The 23,016-nt window shown below is 34.5% G+C and overlaps 6 protein-coding genes across 6 annotated transcripts; 2 read left to right on the top strand and 4 right to left on the bottom strand.

Moving 5' to 3' along the window:
• Window positions 1–2,508: 2,508 nt before the first annotated feature.
• On the bottom strand, window positions 2,509–5,777 carry LOC26530104 (aquaporin-11). The gene is made up of 10 exons (XM_047010411.1): window positions 5,739–5,777; window positions 4,979–5,161; window positions 4,509–4,922; window positions 3,760–4,404; window positions 3,574–3,677; window positions 3,298–3,505; window positions 3,141–3,224; window positions 2,946–3,012; window positions 2,755–2,877; window positions 2,509–2,689 (listed from the first exon to the last, which is right to left on the bottom strand). Exons 2-4 carry the CDS (start codon window positions 5,154–5,156, stop codon window positions 4,202–4,204), a joined length of 795 nt encoding a protein of 264 aa, XP_046866367.1. The 5' UTR covers window positions 5,157–5,161; window positions 5,739–5,777; the 3' UTR covers window positions 2,509–2,689; window positions 2,755–2,877; window positions 2,946–3,012; window positions 3,141–3,224; window positions 3,298–3,505; window positions 3,574–3,677; window positions 3,760–4,201.
• Window positions 5,778–6,304: 527 nt separating this feature from the next.
• LOC6645999 (transmembrane protein 186) lies at window positions 6,305–7,105 on the top strand. Its single transcript, XM_023177791.2, has 2 exons — window positions 6,305–6,372; window positions 6,425–7,105. Coding segments are annotated over exons 1-2 (654 nt in total). The 5' UTR covers window positions 6,305–6,371; the 3' UTR covers window positions 7,078–7,105.
• Window positions 7,106–7,127: 22 nt separating this feature from the next.
• On the bottom strand, window positions 7,128–10,720 carry LOC6646000 (organic cation transporter protein). Its single transcript, XM_047010405.1, has 7 exons — window positions 10,628–10,720; window positions 8,836–9,381; window positions 8,071–8,770; window positions 7,921–8,014; window positions 7,558–7,658; window positions 7,421–7,501; window positions 7,128–7,363 (listed from the first exon to the last, which is right to left on the bottom strand). Exons 2-7 carry the CDS (start codon window positions 9,354–9,356, stop codon window positions 7,157–7,159), a joined length of 1,704 nt encoding a protein of 567 aa, XP_046866361.1. The 5' UTR covers window positions 9,357–9,381; window positions 10,628–10,720; the 3' UTR covers window positions 7,128–7,156.
• A 3,336-nt stretch (window positions 10,721–14,056) lies between these two features.
• Window positions 14,057–16,216, top strand: LOC6646001 (mucin-5AC). Its single transcript, XM_002068659.4, has 3 exons — window positions 14,057–15,290; window positions 15,358–15,769; window positions 15,835–16,216. The coding sequence occupies exons 1-3, from the start codon at window positions 14,192–14,194 to the stop codon at window positions 15,899–15,901; spliced, it is 1,578 nt and encodes a 525-aa protein (XP_002068695.1). The 5' UTR covers window positions 14,057–14,191; the 3' UTR covers window positions 15,902–16,216.
• Window positions 16,217–18,626: 2,410 nt separating this feature from the next.
• LOC111519060 (caspase-3-like) lies at window positions 18,627–20,112 on the bottom strand. Its single transcript, XM_023177845.2, has 3 exons — window positions 19,414–20,112; window positions 18,939–19,347; window positions 18,627–18,872 (listed from the first exon to the last, which is right to left on the bottom strand). The coding sequence occupies exons 1-3, from the start codon at window positions 20,081–20,083 to the stop codon at window positions 18,794–18,796; spliced, it is 1,158 nt and encodes a 385-aa protein (XP_023033613.1). The 5' UTR covers window positions 20,084–20,112; the 3' UTR covers window positions 18,627–18,793.
• A 1,112-nt stretch (window positions 20,113–21,224) lies between these two features.
• LOC111519064 (caspase-like) lies at window positions 21,225–22,344 on the bottom strand. Its single transcript, XM_023177858.2, has 3 exons — window positions 21,926–22,344; window positions 21,461–21,866; window positions 21,225–21,393 (listed from the first exon to the last, which is right to left on the bottom strand). Exons 1-3 carry the CDS (start codon window positions 22,269–22,271, stop codon window positions 21,315–21,317), a joined length of 831 nt encoding a protein of 276 aa, XP_023033626.1. The 5' UTR covers window positions 22,272–22,344; the 3' UTR covers window positions 21,225–21,314.
• Between the last annotated feature and the right edge of the window lie 672 nt (window positions 22,345–23,016).

Below are 23,016 nucleotides of genomic sequence, written 5' to 3'. Positions count from 1 at the left end.
TTCGGGAAAACGCGTTTAAAGCGCGCTTAGGTTCTGAGAAACGGCCGGAGATTGGGACCTTTCGGTTACCAGAAACATGAGAAAGAATGCGATTTTCACAAAACCCTTTCTGTCACACATTCTCAGATAGTAGTAGGTTGAAATAAAGTAAAAGAAAAAAAACAATAGATTTTTTTTTCGGATGTTGTGAGACCCCATAATAGCAATATACTAAAGTTCTTTTCACTTCACTTGTATTACTTTTAGCGTATCTTACATTATTTAATTTAATTTTTTATTAAATGTTTATTTTTAATTACTTGTCTATTATTAGGAGTCTTATTTTTAACATTATTAAAGCATTAGTAGGAGCATCTCAACCTTTTTGTGATGCGATTAAAAAACAAACTTATACTTTATTATCCATTTATTTAAAACATTCGTTTATTTTAACCGTATTCTAGTGGATCTCCTACATTCAGTAGCGGATCTACGGGGTGTGAAAAAGGGTAAATTTCTCCCCCCAAAACTCCGAGTCGGATGGGCAATCAGAGTTTGGTTCAGAAATTGTACTTGGTCAAACAAATTTTTGACTTCGATTTGCCATCATTAGCGGAGAAATGGGGGAAATTTCTTTGCCAAAATCGATATTTCACCTCTCAATTAAAATACAAGGCCAAAACAAAACATACATATGTAGATTGTAATATAAATCAGAATAAAAACTTTGTGTTTTCATTTATTAACTTCGAGCCGTCATATAATAAAGGATTGATGGAAATAAAAAACGTTTTCCAGTCCCATTATGATCTTTATATTTACATTAAATTTATATATATTGTAGCTTTGATTTTGAATGATGGGCTTTCTTATGCACATTAGCCATTAATATGAAAGATATGATAATATCTACTTATATCTTTATTCGTGTTCATCTTCGATATCAAAAAATGCCTTATAAAAGGAATAGGCCACAAACCAGAAATAAGGACCCAAAACTGTAGAATGAAATAATATAAGTATATAATAAAACAAAGCCAAATAAATACTATCAACTAATTGTAAGCCTTACCGAGGCAAAGACCATTACATATATAGGTAGTTGTTACATTCCTTAATGACACAATTTGCCATAGGAACACAAAAAAAATTATTATAATTTGGATAAATTTTGTTAGTAAATATGGGATAACCAAACGGGCATCGTGCTGAAATGCAGCCAGAGGAGAAAGATTTAGTCAAGTCCTTTGTCTCATATTATAGAACTTACTGAGAATACGGTAACAATGAGAATAATGCATGTGAAAATATGTAAACCATGAATACCGATGAGGGTCACATAAATTTCACCATAATAGAACCAATGCATCCCTTAAAAAAAGAAATGAAAAATACAATCAAGAAACTTCAATTGGAAAGGCACATCTAATACTCACATCTGATAAATATGATGCATGGTATGATAAGCAAGATGTCAATAATGGCGATAAGAAAGCTACTCGATCTCAAATTCAAAAAGAAGAAGCCTTTAGGAATTGTTGGTAAACCCATTATGGAAAATATAATACTTGGAAAATTTGTAAGTTTTGGCAAATTTCACATAGGTATCGATTTCTTATTAGTTGGCCGATAACTTCGCTGAGTAGTAAAATAATTTGAAAATTTTTGGTAAATATATTTATTCAAGTTACTTACCCTAACGTGTGACTCTATAATTGTTAGTCGATGTCGCTTAATAATAAACTGATGCCAAGAATAGGCAACTACCCAAAATGGAATTCCAGCGACTATTTCAATTTGAGATTTACCTAAGTTTAACCTTTGACTATAAATGATTTTATATACATACTCACTCATCGATATGTTATATACGAGCAATGTGAGAATCAGAATTTTTGCCTTTTCATTATATTTAGTTTGTATTATTAGAATAACCACCCATACGATGAATATTAACGATAGAATTAAACGTATTATTTGAGTTATTAAATAGCACACAACTAAACATCGTTTTCGCTGTAAATAAATTGAAAACATTTAGTTAATAAATTAAATGTTCCATTCTTCTATACAAACCCAAAAACGAGAGAGAATCACCATCAAACAGCTAATTATATGAGCAATAAGCATTGTAAATATGGCATAATGCACTTCATTGCCAATCTCGGATTTTTTTAAATCTGTGAAACACATTTAATTTAAGATTTTCTTCTACTAAAAGGTTTGAAATGAATATTAATTACAGATGGATAAACAGAAAGCAGCTGAGCACAATATTATATCAATAATTGGCATAAACAATGCACCCCATTTTAGTTTACAACCACAAAAACCATCGACAGTTAACATCCTTTTAGTCCTTTTAACTCAATCTTAGAAATGAAATTAGAAAATTTTGATCCAATAATTTGAGACTGAAAACAACAACTTCTCTGATAACTATATAGAAACTACAATTGTCATTTATTTGAAACTAAAAGCTAAACAAACTAATTTCATAGATTTTATTCTCTTAAATAAAAAACATTATTTTATATTTATAATGTTTCTTTGATCTTGTATTTGTAGAATGTGAACATATTAATAAAATTTTGACTGATTTGACAAGAAATTAAATAAGTGGATGATAGTTTTAGCTTGATCTCTGTCTGCAGTGGCGGCGGCATCACACAATAATATCATATAAGATAGCTGCCTATATATTATATCACTGGGAAAAATTAAGGAATATAGGATAAGAAATATTCGAAATATCATAAATTGGTAAGAACTTACCCTCACAGATCTTTTAGGCATTGATGATGAATATTGGAATTTGTTCGAGTTCTATTCTGAATTAATGGCACCATAAATTTGGATCAAATGAAACAGAAACGCTAATATGAAATAACTGGGAAACTAAAAAACAAATAAAAACCAGTGAGTTTAAAGGGTTTGCATAAAAATTTGTTCATTGTTTTACTTACCAGGGCAAAAGATTTGTGTCTATTTGCCAAGACCATTCCCCAGTGTAATAACACATGAGAGCAACCCCTAAAAACGTTTAAGATTAGAAATTTTTTGAAATTATTTTGAATATTTGAAATATATATAAAGAGGACCGCAATTAGAAAGGCTAAATCTTGTCTAAATACGGCAATGTTAAGTTTAAGTTTTTGTACCTTCATTTGATTAATCAATTGGGGTAGAGCCCCCAAGTTTGCCGAACCATGAATAGCTAATAATCCAGAACCAAATTCCAAGAACTATTCAGTTAGATGATGAGAAAAGTTGTTAAACTAATAAATCATATACTAAATTTTAGATTGAAACACTTACTAAGCAGTGCAAGATCTACAATGAGTGTTGCAATTAGATTTCCTGTGGTATATTTATTACCAGTTTTCTCTAGGATTAAATCAACTGCTTCTTCTGCCTTATTTTTGGGAGTGATTAGCAATATGATGATCCAAATGATTGCAATAATGCAGAAAATTACACGTAAAAGTTGCGTTATTAAATATAAAATCACTAGCATTTTGTTTGCCTATTTAAAAATGGTTGAGAATTTAAAAGTAAAATCATTTCATAGAAAAAATTAAGTTGAATACTTACCACAAAACCTGATATGACCATCAGAACACATGCAACAACATGAGCAATGAAAATAACAGCACAGATATAGAAGAATACCTCGCCAGTTTTGTCATCTTTCATCCCTGATGAATTGCATGAAAGGATTAGAAATGGGCAGATCTCTCTCTCTCTCTCTATCTCTATGTATGAAGGACTATTACTTACATAACGATACACCAATTCCGGTACATGTTAGGATTAGGTCAATAATGCCAATGATTACAACGCCCCATTTTAGATCGCAACAACAAACTTTACTAACGGTTATCATTGTTGTTTGTTTTGTTGTATTTCAATGTTTAAACATTAAATATTTTTTTTTTATTTCTTTTTTTCTTTTTTGTGTGTCTAGCTGTGTTTAGTGTTTACGTTGAGTCTGTAGAAGTATATGAGTTAAACTGATTTGAAGTGTAAACAAAATACAATAATGCCTACTAGGATACTTTAATTTGAATTTATTTTTGTATATTTTAGTGCCTACTTGTATACAAGTTAATAAATTCTTTATATTTAAAGTATATATATCTATATATATTCATTTGGTGTAGAAGCGAAAAAAACAAACTAAAGTTAAGTTTAACAAAATTTAAACGGTCTTTTTTGTCCGTTACGCCTGCTTTGGCTTCTCCTCGTCGCCAAGTAGGAAACGGCGTACTGGCGTTAGTTTAAAGATTGGCACCGAGAGTACGGCACCCACACAAGCGCCAATCCAATAGACAATGATGTGCTCCAGATTTGTGTGTCCACGGCAGCCCCATTTCAGGGCGGTAGCCAGCACTGGATTGAAATAGCCGCCGGAGAAATTGAAAGCTGCAAGCAAGATATATATGAAAGCGTAAACTAGATTGAGATCACAATTGAACAGGACAATTGTTAGCCACGCTGCACATAAAGATGGCGCCGACTCACCCTACCTGCCACCACAAGGCTGGTGCCTACAAACGAATCAATATAGCTGCTAAATTTCGGTTCCTTTTCACTCAATGCCTTCGAGGCGAGGCGACAGAGTAATGTGGCAACACCCTCAATGACAGCTCCCAGATAGACATTCACTTGCAGATCAGCACTACATTCACCAAAGGCCCGTCCCTTATGGGTTTCGGCAAATTCCAGCCACCAGAAGACCTGTACAATGCGATAGACACAACAGCCACCCATTAGTTCGGCCCAAGTGCGTAGAGCCATCTCTTTGAAACTGGTGCGACCCTCTAGAACATCTTCCATATGGGTGTAGGGACAGGCGGAGGCATCGCCCCAAACTTTGCCCCACCAAACGGTGAGCATGAACAGAAAGACAGCATATGTAGCCACGCCAAAATTGTCAGCCACTTTAAAATAATAACAATTTAAATAATTACTTTTCTTTTTAGTTTAATTAACTTACCAATAATCAGCTCAAAGCAGCAGGCACACAATTCCGCTGCAGCAATGGCCTCATTTATAAGGACAGGAACAATGCCACCACGATTCAGGACCTTTGCTGATACTCGACGTGCTATCTGGGCAGCTATGCAACATCCTATGATGAAGCTGGAGCTTATTCCAAGCGAGGCCAGCGACATGGCTTCTGGAAAACAATTAAAAAGTTAAATATATTTATTTATTTATTTATACTGTGATTGGGCAGTGATTGTAAATTAAAGCCAATCTTCTTACTAGCTATAGCTACTAGGCCTTAAGCTAACAAATGGACTAATTGATTTTTGTTTAAATCTAAAAAGTTAAATATATTAAAAGATTTCTCTTTGAAAATTTGTTTTTGACCTTAAATCTTGAGATTGAGAGAATTGTGTACATGAATCTTTTGCTCTTTTGATCTACATATGTTTTAGCTGTTTGTTTGCCCTTTCCTATTTTCACTGCACATTTTCAGTTGTTTTCTTTTGTATTTGAAAAACTATTTTTGAGTACAGCAGCACGCCAAAAAAAAAAAAAGTGTACCCAAACTATTAATAGTTGTTGCTTGTTTTGTTTGTATTAAGTACTTAAATATACTATGTAAATTTTGGATGTTCCGTAATCTTTTCAAACCATTGAGCTGCAATAAATCATATTTTTTTGATAGTCTTGAAATACTTTTTTTTAATATTTTTTATACTAATTATTACTGAAAAAATTTGATTTATTATTATGCATTTAATTACTTGATCACGATCAGCAAGAACTAGAAGCGGCCGCTCGAATTTGACGACTGAGAAGACTTTTGCGATTTCGCATTTTTATGCTCATCTCTTCGTTCCGTGGACAATTCTATTATTATATTGCTCAATGCTCAAATTGGCTGGCACTAATTTATATATATTATAAATATTAGCAAGCTTTTTATATTCGTTTGTTGTCAGTGGTGACAACTCTAAATCCGTATCAGAAAATTTCAAAAACAATTTTACTGAATGCCCAAAGTAGATGACAATTTTTTCGAAAAAGAGTCGTTTGGTCATTAATAATAACAATAAGACTGTTTACATAGATTTCATATTAAAATATTTTACTGGTTACCATAAAGCATTCGGTATATTAATAATAATTATTCGAAAGATTTAAAAGAAACATAAAAATAATGATAAATAGAAATATTGAACCATAACCATTTAATTAATGCTTCGGTGATATAATAACATAATATTACAAAGTTTATTCATCTCTTTTGATTTTTTCCATCTGCTTTAGCTTCTGGAGTCCTTTTTGAAATAACGCGCCAAAAAGCGGTGCAGGCAACCCTAAACGTATCGATAACTTTTGTCCAAATAATCAGCTGTGACAAATAAGCAAGAGCAAGTAGGTTGCATTATTACGTTAGATTTCTAAATTAAATTTCTTTAATTTACAGTGCTGCCGCGGCTATTGGGATCTCAAATATGCAAGGCCAGTTGGCGGATACGATGTCCAGCTCCATGGGCTCAGAGTCAGCAGCGTCTTCTGGGCACAACAACAACAAATTTAAACAGTACTTCTGGTTCTGGTCTAAATGGCCAATCTTCCGACTTAAATACCAGTGCTGCTTTCTCCGAATGGCGTCCAATTTACAGATTACCTCTCATCCGTCTGGTGGCAGCTTTTAATAGGCTGAAAATCTACCAGGCCGTCGTCACAATGGCTGGAACACCCTTGGCATTTGCTCTTAGCCAAGCTGGACAAGTGTCTTCTGATGCTCTGGGCATATGTGGAGCAATTGGTGTTAGCGGCTTGATTACACTTACATTGGGAAGCTATGTGGCCACAAATTTAGTGGGCTTCATCTATATTAACGATCAGAAGGACCAATTGAAATTGGCCTATGTTGATTTCTGGGGTCGGCGACAGGAGATTGTACTTCATCCGGATGATTTGCTAACCAACTGGGAGCAGGAGACTGAAAACAACCGATTTTCGTTTTATCAACCAATCAGCTTGCGTAGCAATCCAAAGATAAGATACAAATTACTTTATCGTTTTGGCGTTGTTACAGATCCCGAACTGTTCGAGGGACTCTTTGGGGATTAAAATTGTTGAAATTTTCATGATATCACAATTATTATATTTCTTTTTTTTTTTTTTACTAAAAAAAAAAAACAACTTAAGCCTATGCATCCTGGTGCTGCAGATGGTCTTCGTTTTGACTGCAAATGGGTTCATCATCCACACTGACTTTCTGTCCCAAAGCAATGGCCTCCGCCACGGTATCCGGTAATTTCTTATGAAATGTTTCCGGCAACAGTAGGGAAAGCAAACCAGCAATCAATGATATGGCTCCAAAAAGCAGTAAAGGCAGCGGTTCATATAAGGTGCCCTAGTGTAATGGATAATTAATAAATTATTTGATTGATTGGCATTGTAAATAAAATACCAGCAAGGGAACAAAGGGAGCCAGCATGGCACCACAGCGAGCAAAGGTAGACATCACACCAACTCCTCCACTACGTATCACCTGTAAAAGTTTATTAAAGTCATTTCGTGTGATTATTATAAAGATATTTCACCGACCGTTGGCATCATCTCGGCAGTGTATGTATAGACGACAGCAAATGAGGATGTAATGCCCAGTTTGCCCATCAGAAATAGTGCAATTATCAACCAGTTGGCACCTGCGGTAAATGAAAGTTCTTATATTCACTATAATTAACTAAAAATACAACAATTAAACATGGAGTTTAATAGAATTTTATTTCATCAGTAAGTACGGACGTAAAGTAATATAATTTTATAGTAAACTCTCATGTTTTTTAGAGAAAAACAAATCTACAATCACTTTACTTGGTATCCTAATGTCTTGCACTTAGAGAGCATAAACAGATACAGATTAGTTAGGTAATTAGATGAAATATTCAGCCTATGCTTAAGACTTACCCATGGTGATGTAACCACTGCCCACACAGGTTATGGAACAAAGTAACAACGAACCGGATAAAGCCAAACGTCGTCCAAATTTGCGTAGACAAACCTAAAGAAATGATGACAGTTCTTATGTAGATTAAAGAAAAACTAAGGATCACTTACCCAAGCCAGGGTATAGCCGGGAATCTCAATAAGACAGACGAGGGCGAAATTCAAATATTTATTGCCACTCAAATTCGTAGAGTTTAAAGAAAGTCCATAAAATACAATGGCATTTACGGCCCAAATAAACAGCATTACGGAATAGCGTACCAATAGAATATGAGAGGAAAACACTTGCTTTACCGCTAACCATATTTGATTATCCTGTTGGTTGGTGTCCCTTTCATCCTTATCATTTTCAAGTTCTTGTTGCTTAAAACTTGCCATTAATTCGACTGACAATTCTCGTCGATTGACATGGGCTGCCTTTTTTATAATCTCACCGGCTTTTTCATGTTTATTGCGGGCAAGTAACCATCTCACCGATTCTGGCACTAACCAGACATACACAATGAAGATCAATGGTGGAATGGATAAAGCTAGTTGCAGATGTTTCCAATTGGGCAAAAATATGGCCAGACCTAGTAGAGCTTCACCAACGGCATAGAAATAATTCAACACTATGGAGGACATCTCACGTTTGCGTGGTCCCACCATTTCCACGCCTATTATAAAGGCCAGCGGATAGACTCCGGAGGTACCAACAGCATTGAGTAATGCAAATATCAAAAAACTAATATAATTCCAAGCCAAAGCTTGAGCCACTCCAGTTAGAGACATTAAAATAATGCAAAATAGAAAAATGTGCTTGCGTCCAAATCTAGAAGGATAAGAATATAAAAGACATAATCTAAAAGTTTCACTTATAAAGGCGTATTAACCAACCGATCGGCCAGATAGCCAAATAAGGCTGTGCCTATAACGAGGCCAGCAAAATGTATAGTGCCAACAAAGGCCAATTTCCAGGCATTCTCCGGGCACATCAATTGCCATTCCTGAACAATTGTTTGCTCTTTGCTACCGTAGACATAATCCTGACAACGTTCTACCTCCTTGGTAAAGAATGACTCTTCACATTGCCCATCACCTTGGCTGATGTTTGCATTACTTGTAACATAACGATCACATGTGGCGGCTGTAAAATGTCCCTGTTTGTTCCATGTTCCGGGTACAGCTTTCTCTAGCCATTCCGTTTGATATTGCAGCTCTTGTGGATTATCGCATTCGGGTATATAGCAGCGATATGTGGGAATTCCAGCAGTAAACACATACGATAAACTATTGGCTGCCGCAAAAAGTACGGGCAGACAGATGAGTAGATAATTCCGTCTCTGATAGCGACCGAATTCACCAATTTGTGTGAGTATTTCATCAAAATCCATGGGAGTTCCCACTGTTGCAGTCATTTTGAAGAACTAAAAAAACTTTACTCTCCAGAAGAAGAGATGGAAATAATTATAAAATAGTTAAAGGTTCTTCACCTTCTTAGAAGTATTACTACAATAAAAGTAGGCTTTGATGATACTATATAGAGAATGGTATGCCCTAGGTCATGAACATAGCATACACCTTATTAGCCTCCAAAATTTAGCTAAAAATAATGTATATGCACTGTGTGCATAGTTAAAACATTCTGAATAATACCGTAAAAAACTAGAACATTTAAATTTTGATTATTAAGAAGTTAATTGTAAAGAAATTCGATACATAGCTCGTTTTTTAACTAGATCAAATAAAGTAGTCAAGGAGTCGAATAAATTAATTTTTACTATTTTTTACTTTTAAGTACTAAAGTAGTAAAGAAACAGATTTCCAAGATTTGATTTTGATGCTATTTAAAATACTCAAAGTAGATCTAAAAATTCATTACACACTTGGTTGAGTGTGGTTTCCATTTTATTCATATTATTATAGTTGTCTCATGTCCGCCCTATGCAAAGTTAAAATCACAACTGAACGCAATATACGTATGAATATTTTATTCTATTTTGCAATACTATCAGAGATTCAAAGTAATAACTAATTCTACCCATCTACATTTTGATATTTGTACCTAAGATGTTTTGACTACCTACCAAACTAGGTTTACCATGCAAATAATAAAATTTATTTGAGTTTGGGGTCAGGGAACTTAATATTTTTTTTTCAAATTCCTATTTATAAATATATATATATGTTAAAGTAGTGTGTCTATATCTATTTAGACATGAATGTCGTAATGAATGGGAAAACAATAATATTGTAAGATCGTTTTGCTTAATTCTGGATCAATTATAAGTGACAAGTTTGTAAGATTTTAAATGCCTACTGATTAATGGCCACATATATATGTTTATATAGAGACATTTATTTTTTTTCGGTCAATTTTCATTATAGGGAAATGCATGCAATAGTCAATTGAGATAAATTGCATTGCGTGATACAATACAGTGAGTCAAAAAAATATGTTAACACTCAACCAAGCGTGCCGTTTTTAATTTAATGTGTTTTGTTTTGTTTCCAATATTAATTGAACACTCGGGGATTTGGTTTTCCATTTTCACCTGTCTATAATTGCAGTAACTTAATAATGCATCACATTTAGGGGAACCCGAACAGCTGATGGCATTGCGAAATTAGCATAGAAAGGTCTGGGTCTAGGCCTATGTCTAGATAAACCTCAATATTAACGACCTACTATAATTATCTTATCGATGCGTTTAATCGTCAAATGATGAGCTAAATTGGATTTATTTGGTATTCCTTCGTCATTTAGCGATTGTTGAAAAATAAAACACTTAACATTTTGTATATATGTATATTGATTATGTTTTGCTATTTTTTGTTTTCTTTTTAACACCGGACGACCCAACTTCTGCCGAGATACTGAAATTTCAAAATCATTCCCCGCGAGAGCTTTGCCAAAAGATACGAAGTTGCTTTCTACCGTTTGCATTCTCAGTCTTCTTTATAGCCGGCATGAAAATCAATAAAAAAAATGTATAAAGTCAAGAGAAAAAGACGGGGGCACTTGGCTTTTAAGAGAAAACCATTTAAGAGTGAAGAGAAAAAGCTCTTTATTATCACGTTAGTGGGAATTTGTTTATAGTGCGTTTGATCGCAAATTACAGAGATATTATAGAACTAAAGTCGTAACAATTTATCAAATAAATTTATTTTATATTTATATGCATAAAGTTTTTTGTAAATAATAATCACTACAAGCACTTGAAATACGAGTAAATTTATTAAATTTATTAATTACATATAATAGATACTAAACGAAATGATTAAAACTTTGAAACTAAATGACAACTAGATAATGTATAATCTTAATACTAATTTCCTTAGTAAGATCCATCCATATCTATCTATAAACAATAAAGCATTTAACGAATTATTCAAGCATTGTAAAGCTAAACTAGTTGGGAATTATTACTATATGTATCTAAAATAAAAAAGAGAAAAAATAAAATTATAACGCAAACTTATATTTATTTTTATTGCAAGACACAGAAAATAAGAATTTTACGAAAACATGCGTCATCTGTATAATGAACCTTAAAAACCTATATAGAACCATTTTTGCATCATCTTTTTTCGTTGAATTGGCAGTGAGATAGAACCGTGAGGCAACAAATGACAAAAAGGGCATCTGAATGAGATGTAGTTGATGCAACAGTTTATCAGTTGTAGATAATAAAACTTAAATCTCTTTATGCGATATTCATTTTCAAAAATTTTGAAGTTTAAAAAGTTTATTAAACTAACAAATTTTATTAATATAAAAGAAGTTATTTTATAAAGTGGTCTGATCAAACTAAACCCAGAATATATTTACAATTTAACTGCACGACAGCATTTTTCCCCATGGGTTATTTATTAGGTATCTTAAAAGTGCAATCGAAAATGTTAGGACATCGCTTAATATCCTTCTAAAACATTAAGTTTTTTTTTTATAGATTAACGTAGATATTTTGGCATGAATCTCTGATACTGTTGTTGTTATAATTACTTTGGTGTATATAGACGAAATATTAAGCTGTCAAGCGGTGTATCTGTTTTTTCCCCATAGCAAGTGTGAAATAAGAACGTACAATTCCTTTCAAATCACATGAAGTATTTTTTCGAAATTCCATGACACATTTAAAATCCATTCCTTGCCCATTGTCTATATATATATTAACGCCAAAAGTAACAACGATGCACTAATAGTCCTGAGAACTAGTTCTAATCACAGTGTGGCAACCTCTTATGTTTGGTTTCCCAACTATGTGGCATGTTTTGTATGTTGCTCTAAATTTTTTCTCTTTCCCTTTCCGGTGTTATTTTTGAAGTGATAGGTTAATGAGCACCAAATAATAATTAAAAATATCAAAGAAGCTAACATCGGCTATTCCGAAGTTTATATACTCTTGCAGTCCTTGGTAATAATAATTTTACATGTTAAAAATTTGTTTTCTGCAACTCAATTCATCAATATACAAACAAAACAATTTTACTCTCTATTTTACAATTTGTTCTTCTTCCCGCATTCCCAAAGCAAAGCAACGCACGCATACACATACAGTTTATGTAGCGTTGCGTCTGTGTGTGTATGCATGTACTCTGTTGATGACGAAAGACGTAGTAGACAGCAAGCAGCGCTGCCGGCAGAGCTGGGCGCAGAGCCGATTATTATATTGACTGTAACTCGTGTTATATTTATCCGATCACATTCAAATTGGGATCTGGGGTTTTATATCCAATATTATCACATATGTAAATTTCATAGCGATACTCCAATTTTTATGAAAATGTTTCTTTTAGAGCTATATGATATAGTGGTCCGATCCTGATGGTTTTCATACTTTATTTTTCCCGGTTAATAAAAAGCCCCGAAAAAAAATTTCAGCCCGATAGCTCTTAAGACGGCTGAGTAAAACGCATACGCACAGACGGACGGACGTCTTCTTCTGTACGTTACAAACATCTGACCAATTTTATAATACCCTCTGCAAGGGTATAAATATAATATAGGTTGAAATATAATATATTTTGATTCGGATAAAACAAAATATCAAATAAGAATGATATGAATTTATAAAGTTTTTTTGATTTTTTTTTCTTTTTTTTTTTTTTAAGATATATATTTTATTATTATTAAAGTTATTAGGATATAGTTGTATAAACTATCAACCTAACTATATTTTTTTTACAAGCACTAGGCCTTCGGCTTAGACAAAAACTACATCCATACACTAGCCCGGGATTCGAACCCGGAACCTCGTTGTTCAATTAACCGAGGACTGCATAAAGAGAAAAACGATTCTTTAAAGTTTGAATTCGAACTTTTATTTTAAATCTGATCACGACTATCGAAAGTATGTCAAACTTCAACTTGCAACAAAAAATTGAATTTTGAAAATTTTGAAAGCCGATTTTTTTAGATGATTTGGAAGATTCTGTGGCCTTATGTGTCAGCATTGCTATAAACATATTATTCATTTTGACTGATTGGTGTCTATTAGATTTTTAGTTGAAGGTCCTTTTTTAAATTCCGGTTTTTTTTTGCTTAAAAATCGATAACTTTAAAAAGACATTTGTTTTTTAACATCTAACGCAAGAATCTCTCTTTTTTTTAGGCAGATAAATTGTATTTGTAGATTCAAAAATAAACGTAATAATCATCTTTATTGACTCAATAAAATTGATTATCAAAATACTAATTATAGTACTTTTTTTGCAGTGTAAATCACAGAGTGGGTGCTCCAATTACTGCATAAAATTTATTATGGCTATCAATGACAAAGAGAGTTTAATTTTCTTCGATGGGAACGGATAAAAATCATAAAAATAAGTGGAAGTAAGTGGAATCGGAAATCGTTATAATTAACGTAAAATCTATAAATTAAGACCATGATAATGTAGGTAGATAAAAATACGTATGATTAATGGTAAAAATCACACATACGCAGAGTTGCATAGCTTTCTACGATAAGTTTGAAGAAACCGAAATATAAGCCGGCAGCGAACAATTGAAAGAGAGAGAGAGAGAGAGAGAGAGAAAAAAGCTTATCTGGTCTCGTTGATATTTCTTTTAAATAAATTGTTATACTCACAGTTAGTATTCACAAAATTATCGAGAGGAGCGGACGTGTTGACGGTACAAAAAACTGCGAAAGAAGAGTGTGTGTGTGTGAGAGAGAAAGAGAGGGAGAAAGAGACTGTATTAGATAGTGAGATAAGAAATTGAAAAAAAAAAACCGAAAAGAAACTAAACATGTCTTGGTTCAGCAAGAAAAAGGAAACTGATCAAAGCTCAGAAACGGCGCCCAATTGGTCTCTAGTTGAGCAGGATCCACGTAAAAATGTACGAACAACGAGTGCCGCCACCTCAACCACAAATACAGCGGTGCAAAATTCGACCATATTCGATCATAATAATCATACGGTAACTTACCTGTCCACACGACAAACGGTGACGCATACCCAGCAGGCCAAAGTGACGGAGATTGTACACCGACGTACACCAAGTCAGGCCGAATTGGAAGAGCTCTTTGCAAGCATGCGCATGGGTAAAGGGGCTACAACGACAACAACAACAACAACATCAACTGGCAATTCACGATCACGACCACCCAGTCTAAACGGTGTGGCTTTGCGTTCAACAACAAATTTCAAGGCCAATGCAACAAACTCATCGGGAGGAGCCAAACGGACTAGCACAATAGCTAAAACAGAACACACAACGGTGACGCAGAAAAATGGCAAAACGGTTACTCAGCGTGTGGAAACGCAACGTGTTGAGGTGAAACCGAAGAGCAAATGGCCACCATGGTCAACCCAATCATCGGCGTCCTCTTCGTCGTCATCGTCGGCAACAGCGCCAAGTTCAAGTACAGCTCTCAAGCCTTATGTGTCGCCCTATGCACACGAGAAACCATCTGCATTTGGTTATGTCTCGACATATGGCCAACAGAATCCATTGACTACCTCTTTCACACCGTCTACCTCATTTAAGCCAACTACATCTAGCAAAATACTGACCTCTACCTCGGTGCCAAAGCCCTACAGCAGTTACACAGCGCCCACAACAGCGCCCTCGCCCATTAGCCATTTTGATGCCAAGGGCAGCCTTCCTCAGAAACCATCAACTAGCTCGTCCACTTCTTCCCTATCCAAGATATTTGCCAAGAAAAAACTAAAGCCCGCTCGCGTCTACATTTTCAATCATGAAAAATTCGACACTGAGAATGAATATCGGGTTGGCAGTGCCCAGGATGTGAAGGCATTGCGCAAAGTATTCGAGCAATTCAAATGCAAGGTTGAGGTAATAACCAATGGCACAGTTGCCACCGTTAGGAGCACAATCAGAATGTGTAAGTACTGCAATGTTCAACAATAATTACCATGCAATTCTAATGATTTGAAAATTTGTCTATTTAGTGGAATCGAAAAGATTTGAGGAGCAATCGGCCTTGGTTATTGTTATCCTCACTCATGGAAGACGTCACGACAAGCTTGCGGCCAAAGATTCGGATTACTCGCTGGACGACGATGTCATTTTTCCCATTCTACGCAATCGTACGCTCTCGGATAAACCAAAATTATTTTTTGTTCAGGCCTGCAAGGGATCCATGGAAAAGGGAGGCTTTAAAACAGATGCCGCCCAACCGCATGGTGCTCCAAATGAGATTTACAAATGCTACAGCACCTATGAGGGCTACGTGTCCTTTCGCACTGAGGATGGCACACCATTTATACAAACCTTATGTGAGGCTTTAGAAAGATCGGGAAAGACAAAAGATATTGACTCCATAATGACAGATGTACGAGTTGTGGTTAAACAAGCAACCCAGTAAGTGACAAATCCTTTAATTTAAAGGCTTAGATTAACCTGTATTCCGTTTCGTTTTCTTTCAGGGATGGCCAGATACCATCGGTAACTAGCACATTGACATCAAAATACGTTTTCGGTGATTACTTGTAAAATTCCCGGTACTATAGAGCCATTGTATAGCCATTTTGTGATTGCCATTTACGACAGATACTTTTGATTTGTGTTATCTATATTCAAGTCGCACATATATATTTACATTAAGTATTTAACCAAATATTAATTTAAGACAGTATTTAATTATATTTACACTGAAATTATTTAAAGCATTTATATTAAGATCATATTGAGGTTGATTTTATGTTAATAACATATTAAGCCGATATTCTGACAATAATAATATTTTTTCATTCAATTATAGCTAAAAGCAAATGTTCATGTTTGACAAAATAAAATTTATTCAAATGATTTCAATATGTTTTTCAGTTAGATATCAAAAAATATATATAAGATATTAACTATAGGAACGATAGGTTCAAAAACTGAGCCTAAAATCTATCAAACTTAACTAAATATGGTGGGTTTGGTTTGTAATTCGCTCTTTAGACAAAAATGATTTATGAAATATTTACACAAACATTAAAACAGTCAAAGATTTTTTGTCAAGCTTTAATTTATTTAATTTATATAAACTTTACATTTATAATTTATGAATATATATTTTTCATTTTCATTACAATAAGCATTACTAATTTGGTGATGAGACAAATAGGCAGACACAGAAACACATTCAGCGTAGTTTTCAAAATGGCAAGTGGGGTTTAAGCTTATACAGCTACAACGTAAGTATAGCATACTTTTCGGCATGTCTAAATACGAAATGGAAAATGGCAAAAATATGCAGTTTCCGTTATTGGTCGTTAGTCGATTTTTATACCATGCACCCATAGTGTGAAATCACTAACCATACAACACATAGATGGGACCAACGCATGATTTTTTGATTGCAAACGCTAGCTTAGTCATGAAACCCCAGAGAACTTCGGGAAAAAACCGAACGTTCGTACTCTTAATGAGAGTGTAAAATAATTAAGTCTTGCACAGACTACAGAACGACTAAGGCAGGCCTATGTCGTTGGACATTTCGTTCTTTCTATGTATGAGTACACTCGTCGGTACATGCTCAGGCTTCGTAGTGTGTGTGTGACGTGAAGTTGTACAACATCGAATTTCAATAGGTTCGTACTCTCAATGAGAGCGTAAAGTGGGAAGAGGGCCAAGCAGCTACGAAAATACTACAGAACGACGAAGGCAGGCCTATGTCGCTTGTGATTTCGTTCTGTCTATGTATGTGTACACTCGTCAATACATGCTCAGAGTTCGCAGTGTGTGTGTGACGTGAAGTTGTACAACATCGCATTTCAATATCTCGCTCTACCAAAATTTTTAATTTTCAACAAAACAGCGACAATGCGAATAGGATAAGCCCCTGTGAAAAGAATCTCAAGAAATATTGACATCTGCTTCGTATATATCTCGGTGGCTGTACCGATAAAGTGCTCGCTTGACGATCGCATTTCTGTCAATGTTCTTAGGCTTGAATGTTTACTTTTGGCTGGTCGTATACTCATATTACATGGGACTAATCACTTATTACGATACTGAAAGCGTCGATGGCACTGAGGTTTAAAATAAAACACAACATCCAACTAAATCTTGATGGAAAAAACCCCAATTGAACAAATAAATACTCTTTTTTTTATGAAGTAATGGTAATCTGTCAAACCATTCTGAGTAATGGTTTATTGTTAAAATAATCACCTCACCAGAGGGCCGGGGCTAACTTCGACCGCGTTAAAGTTTGTATACCCTTGCAACTTTTTTGGTTTCCTTATCTAAAGCCATCAAAGTGGAAAAACGTTTTTTCTAAAAAGGCTAAAGTTTGCGAAAGAATGGCCTACAATCTTAGCATAGAAAATAAATAAGATATTGATAAAGGTCACGGCTGGACAGACGGACGGACGGACATGGCTATATGAACTCGTCTCGGCATGCTGATCAAGAATATATATACTTTATATGGTCGGAAATGCTTCCTTCTATGCGTTCCACACTTCTGACCCTTTATAAAAAAGCTGACCTGGGACTTAAACCTGGACCCTCGTTGTTTAGACAAATCATCTAAGGACTTAAAGAGTATTTACCAGTAGAGTAGAAACAAGATTAGAAACTAATTTCTTTCTTCGATTCTAATCTGATTTTTAGACTGAAGAAAAAACACCTAAGTGTTATTTACGAGCTCTGGCCATGACATTACAATATACCATTTAGAATTTTATCTACACTCATTTCTTATGGGTTCTTTATAAGCCTGAGTAATTCAACCGGAAATGATACTGGAAATGATAAGCTTATCAATGCACTTGTGAAACAAGTCGGAAATTTTATATATTTGGATGTTGTCTAAAATAAAACACTTTGCACATTGCTTTTATTCTAGTTGGCTGTGTGAATGTGTGAACTTCTTACACTCGACTGTTAAAATTTTTGATAATTCGAGCTCGCAAATAACATATCTTGAGCATTTCTGTAAGTCTGGGAATAACAGATTTTTTCCAGACGAGTCTAATTTGAATTTTCAGTGTATTATATTGCTGGTAAAATCTATATCTAATATCGTGGCTTAAACAGAGCTATGTATATGTTTTGACCAGATTTGGTATCAATATCATATAGCCCGCATAGGAACAATCGGTTCGAAACAATCTCTTTTTTCAATACTTTGTTACTTTCTAAGCAATTGTCATAAAATAATTAAATGATTAATTAAGAAATAATTTGTCATTTAAGTTAACTCCGAAATAAAAAACAAATTCAATATCATTTACTTTACTTTAATGTTATCGTTTCTTGTAATGGCATAAATACTTTGAAATATGAAACTAAAACGATAATTTTGGCCTCGTTGCACACTTCTGATCATAATAAATATATCCTCTTTTGCAAAGGTATTAAAAGGTATTTATTTTGGCCACATTTCAATGATTATGAATAATTGTGCATATAATCTCCAAAACAGTATTTTTGTGTCAATGTTGTGGTAACCGATGGAATCTGCTGCTCGCTTTAATAAATTAAAAATACAATTGGTAGTGCTAAGTGTGGTAATTAAGCATTATTTTCTACTTACTCTTGTATTATTCTTGTATTTTTTACCGTAGCTATGACTTTTCCCATTATGGCATCAATATCCTTGGTCTCTCCATCTTTCTCTAAAACCTCACAGAGAGTTTGTATAAAAAATGAACCATTTATGCGGTGAAGCCAGGAAACGAAACCTTCAAAAGTGCTATAGCATATGTAAACATCGCTTGGACTAGAAGTGGAGTCCGTTCTATATCCTATAATTTTTCCTTTGCAAGTCTGAACGAAGAATATCTTCGGTTTATCGTTCAGAGTCTGATTTTTTAAAATTGGATGGAGTATATCTTTGTGCAGCGAGTACTCTCCATCTTTGGCCATAATTGTTTCGTTTTGGCCACCGTGGCTAAGAACAACAATAACCAAGGCAGAATGTTCCTCAAAGTTCTCCCTCTCCACTAAATCAAGTAACGAAAAACATTTAATCGCGCGAAACATGATAACATTTTGAACATAATACTTACATCTACTTGCAGTTATTTGAACTGTTTCCAAAGTGGCGTTACGTATTTTCTCCACGTTGCATTTAAATTTTTTGAAAGTTTTCGTTAATTTCTCCACATCCTTGTCACTACCCTCGCGTTCTTGATCCCGATCGTCAAACTTTACATGATTGAATATATACACATTAGCAGGTTTTAGCCTTTTTTCATTAGGATTAGTCAATAAAGAAGCAGTGGAACTTTTCGAAGATTCTGGAGGCAAGTGAACCCGGATTTCGTTTTGGTTAACGTTGATGGGAGGGTCTTGAGGCTCGTGAACCTGGGCTTCGTTTTGAATGGCGTTAGTGGAAGGTTCTTGAGGCAACTGAACCGGGGCTTCGTTTTGGTTAACGTTTATGGGAGGTTCTTGAGGCAAGTGAACCTGGATTTCGTTTTGGTTTACGTTTATGGGAGGTTCTTGAGGCAACTGAACCGGGGCTTCGTTTAGAATGGCGTTTGTAGAACTTGTTGAAGGTTCTAGAGGAATGTAAGCTATGGCATCGCTTTGATTAGACATTGGCCTCAATATTGGGATTAGGTTTCTTGCGGCCGTAGTTGTAGCATCCCCGGAATTATGACTGTAGCAAGGCTTAGGGATCAACATAGGAATCAATTTAATCGGCTTTGGAAACTCCTTGTTGTTCTCCGACATTATATATTTTTTTTGATAATCTTATTAAATTTATTAATGCTAACTTCACTGGCCTTGAAATTATTCGCAAACGCGGTAAATCGGTCTTTACGTTACGGCGAATTTCCCAATACTAACATAGACAAGTCTACCAGATAAGGCATTCGTTTGTTGGGATTTCTTTGTTAAAAATTAACTGGAATCGAAAAGATTCATGAATGAGTAAGCAAGCAGCAAAGCTTATCTGGTCTGAATTACTATTCTGAGAATCAAAGATAAGGAGAAATGTGTAAGGGGTATGGTGGGGTAACAGAAATCCAACAAGGGAATCTTGACAAAGTTTTGCCTTTCAAGAACTCGTTTATACGTCCATTTTCCATGTTTCTAGTTCGATATTAATAAAATTTGGTAGGCTGAATTATTATTGTGCTGAATTTGGTTTCGATAGTCAATTGCAGGAGGAAATCGGTTTTTTCTAGATTCTGAAGGCAATAAAAGGCGTGGCAAAAATATTAAATACCAATAATCTGTTAGCATACTAAATAAATCTACATACCAAATTTGGTGATTCTTGCTTTATTAGTTTTCGAGAAAATCTTTTTTATTTAATTTTCGGGTGCGGAAGTGGGCGTGGAAAAATTTTCAAAAAATCATAATTTGCGAGTGTACTAATTTAGTACAGATTTCAAGAAAGTCCGTTTTAGTTAATTTGCGGGAGCGTGGCAAAAATTTGAAATACACTTGAATATCGCTATGAATGCAGCTCTAGGTGTTGATCCTGATCAAGAATATAAATAGTTTATGGGGTCGAAAATGCTTTCTTCTGCCTGTTACATACATTTTGGCGACTTTAACATACCATTCCATCCTATGGTCGTAATCTAGCGATAACAAAAAATAAATATATATGTAGATATTTGCCTTCAAATGAAGAAATTACGTATACGCGCAGTTGTTCAGTAAGACAGGTCAAGGACTTAATATAACTTACCTATACTGTAAAACTAAACAGCAACCAAAATTGCCGTTATCAGCAGGCGATAACAGCGATTGCTGATGACGCGCATAGCATGACAGCTCATTGTTAGTGCTTTATATAAAACCATATTGATAGTAGATTAACTTGGAATTGCAACTAAATAGTCAACACAATTTTTGGTACTTTCTTTTTTATTTACTTTTTTTACTTTCTTTATCGCTTCCTTTATTGGTTTGAATGTTTAAAAATATAAAAAATTATTTTTCTTGTCGACTATGATTTATTGTGCATATAATCTCCAAAACAGTATTTTTGTGTCAATGTTGTGAGAACCGATGGAATCTGCTGCTCGCTTTAATAAATTAAAAATACAATTGGTTAGTGCTAAGTGTGGTAATTAAGCAATCTTTTCTACTTACTCTTGTATTATTCTTGTATTTTTTACCGTAGCTATGACTTTTCCCATTATGGCATCAATATCCTTGGTCTCTCCATCTCTCTCTAAAACCTCACAGAGAGTTTGTATAAAAATTGATCCATTCCTGTTAATCCAGGAAACGTAACCTTCAAAACTGCTATAGAATATGAAAACTTCGCTTGGACTGAAAGGGAAGTCCATTCTATATCCTATAATTTCTCCTTTGCAAGTCTGCACGAAGAATATCTTTGGTTTATCCACAAGGGTCTGATTTTTTAAAATTGGATGGAGTATATCTTTGTCCAGCGAGTACTTTCCATCTTTGGCCATAATTGTTTCGTTTTGGTCACCGTGGCTAAGAACAATAGTAACCAAGGCAGAATGCTCCTCAAAGTTCTTCTTCATCACTAAATGAAAAAGATTCATTCAACTGGATGCAAGAACAATGCATTTCACTTTTACTTACTTTCATCCATCACACTTTTAACCTCGGCAACTGTTGCATCCGGGATGACGTCAGTATCGCATTTATATTTGTCTTTCAAAACTTTATTTAATGCATTTACATCATGGCGGCTTCCGGGGCGATTATATTTCGGATTGTCGAAATTTTGATGATTGAATATTAAAGCTTTAGCAGGCCTAAGTTTCTTCTTTGGTGAAGAAGAAGTACCCGAACTAGTCGAGGGTTTTGGAGAAGAGTAAGCTTTTGCATCGTTTTGGTAAATGTTAGTAGCTCTTGGTTGGCTGCTTTGGTTAGACTTTGGCAAACACATTGAGATAAGCCTGTTGCGGTCGTTGGTGTCGCCCATTTTGTTTTGAATTTTGTTTTTTATTTATTAATCTAAACAAATATTTTTAAGATTCGTGCACTGCCCTTGTATATACACACACTTAACCGCAAACAGTTCGTTACCTTTCGGCGTTTTTTTTATTACTGACGATTGAGTCTCATGTTGCACTGGTGCTGCACAAATTATGCCGTGAGTATCGATATATCGATATTATCGATATTTTTCTCTCAAAATACTGCAAATGATCGATTTTCGGCAGCACTATAGAGGAATATGTAATATTTCTTAATAAATAAATTTGAGTCTCTATATTATTATACCATTGCAAAGAGGATATATTCAATTTGGTTAGAAGTGTGCAACGGATACACTGAAGCATCTTCGACCATATAAAGTATATATATTCTTGATCAGCACGACGAGACGAATTCATATAGCCACGTCCGTCTGGATCAACGCAAACTCCTTCTAGACCGTTAAAGGTACATAGTTGAAATTTTTCATGTAGGCATGTATGTATATACATATATAGTACACGGGTTGTATCTTGGATTCAGCCGGATCGGATCATATCATATACATACATACCTCCTATACAAAGAGCAATGTCGCGAACAGTGACTTTTATCAAATACTATGTTACTTTTGAATTGATTTTTATTGTAGTTAACATCTGTCAGTTTTGTATACTTATAAATGACTCTGCTAAATTTAATCAAAATCTGATAACTAAATTATATAGCTGTCATATTCACAAACGATA

The sequence above is a fragment of the Drosophila willistoni genome (assembly GCF_018902025.1).
Source record: "Drosophila willistoni isolate 14030-0811.24 chromosome 2L unlocalized genomic scaffold, UCI_dwil_1.1 Seg72.1, whole genome shotgun sequence".
NCBI classification, from domain to species: Eukaryota; Metazoa; Arthropoda; class Insecta; order Diptera; family Drosophilidae; genus Drosophila; species Drosophila willistoni.
Note: the sequence above shows the minus strand (reverse complement) of the source record. Positions and strands in the feature narration are given on the sequence as shown.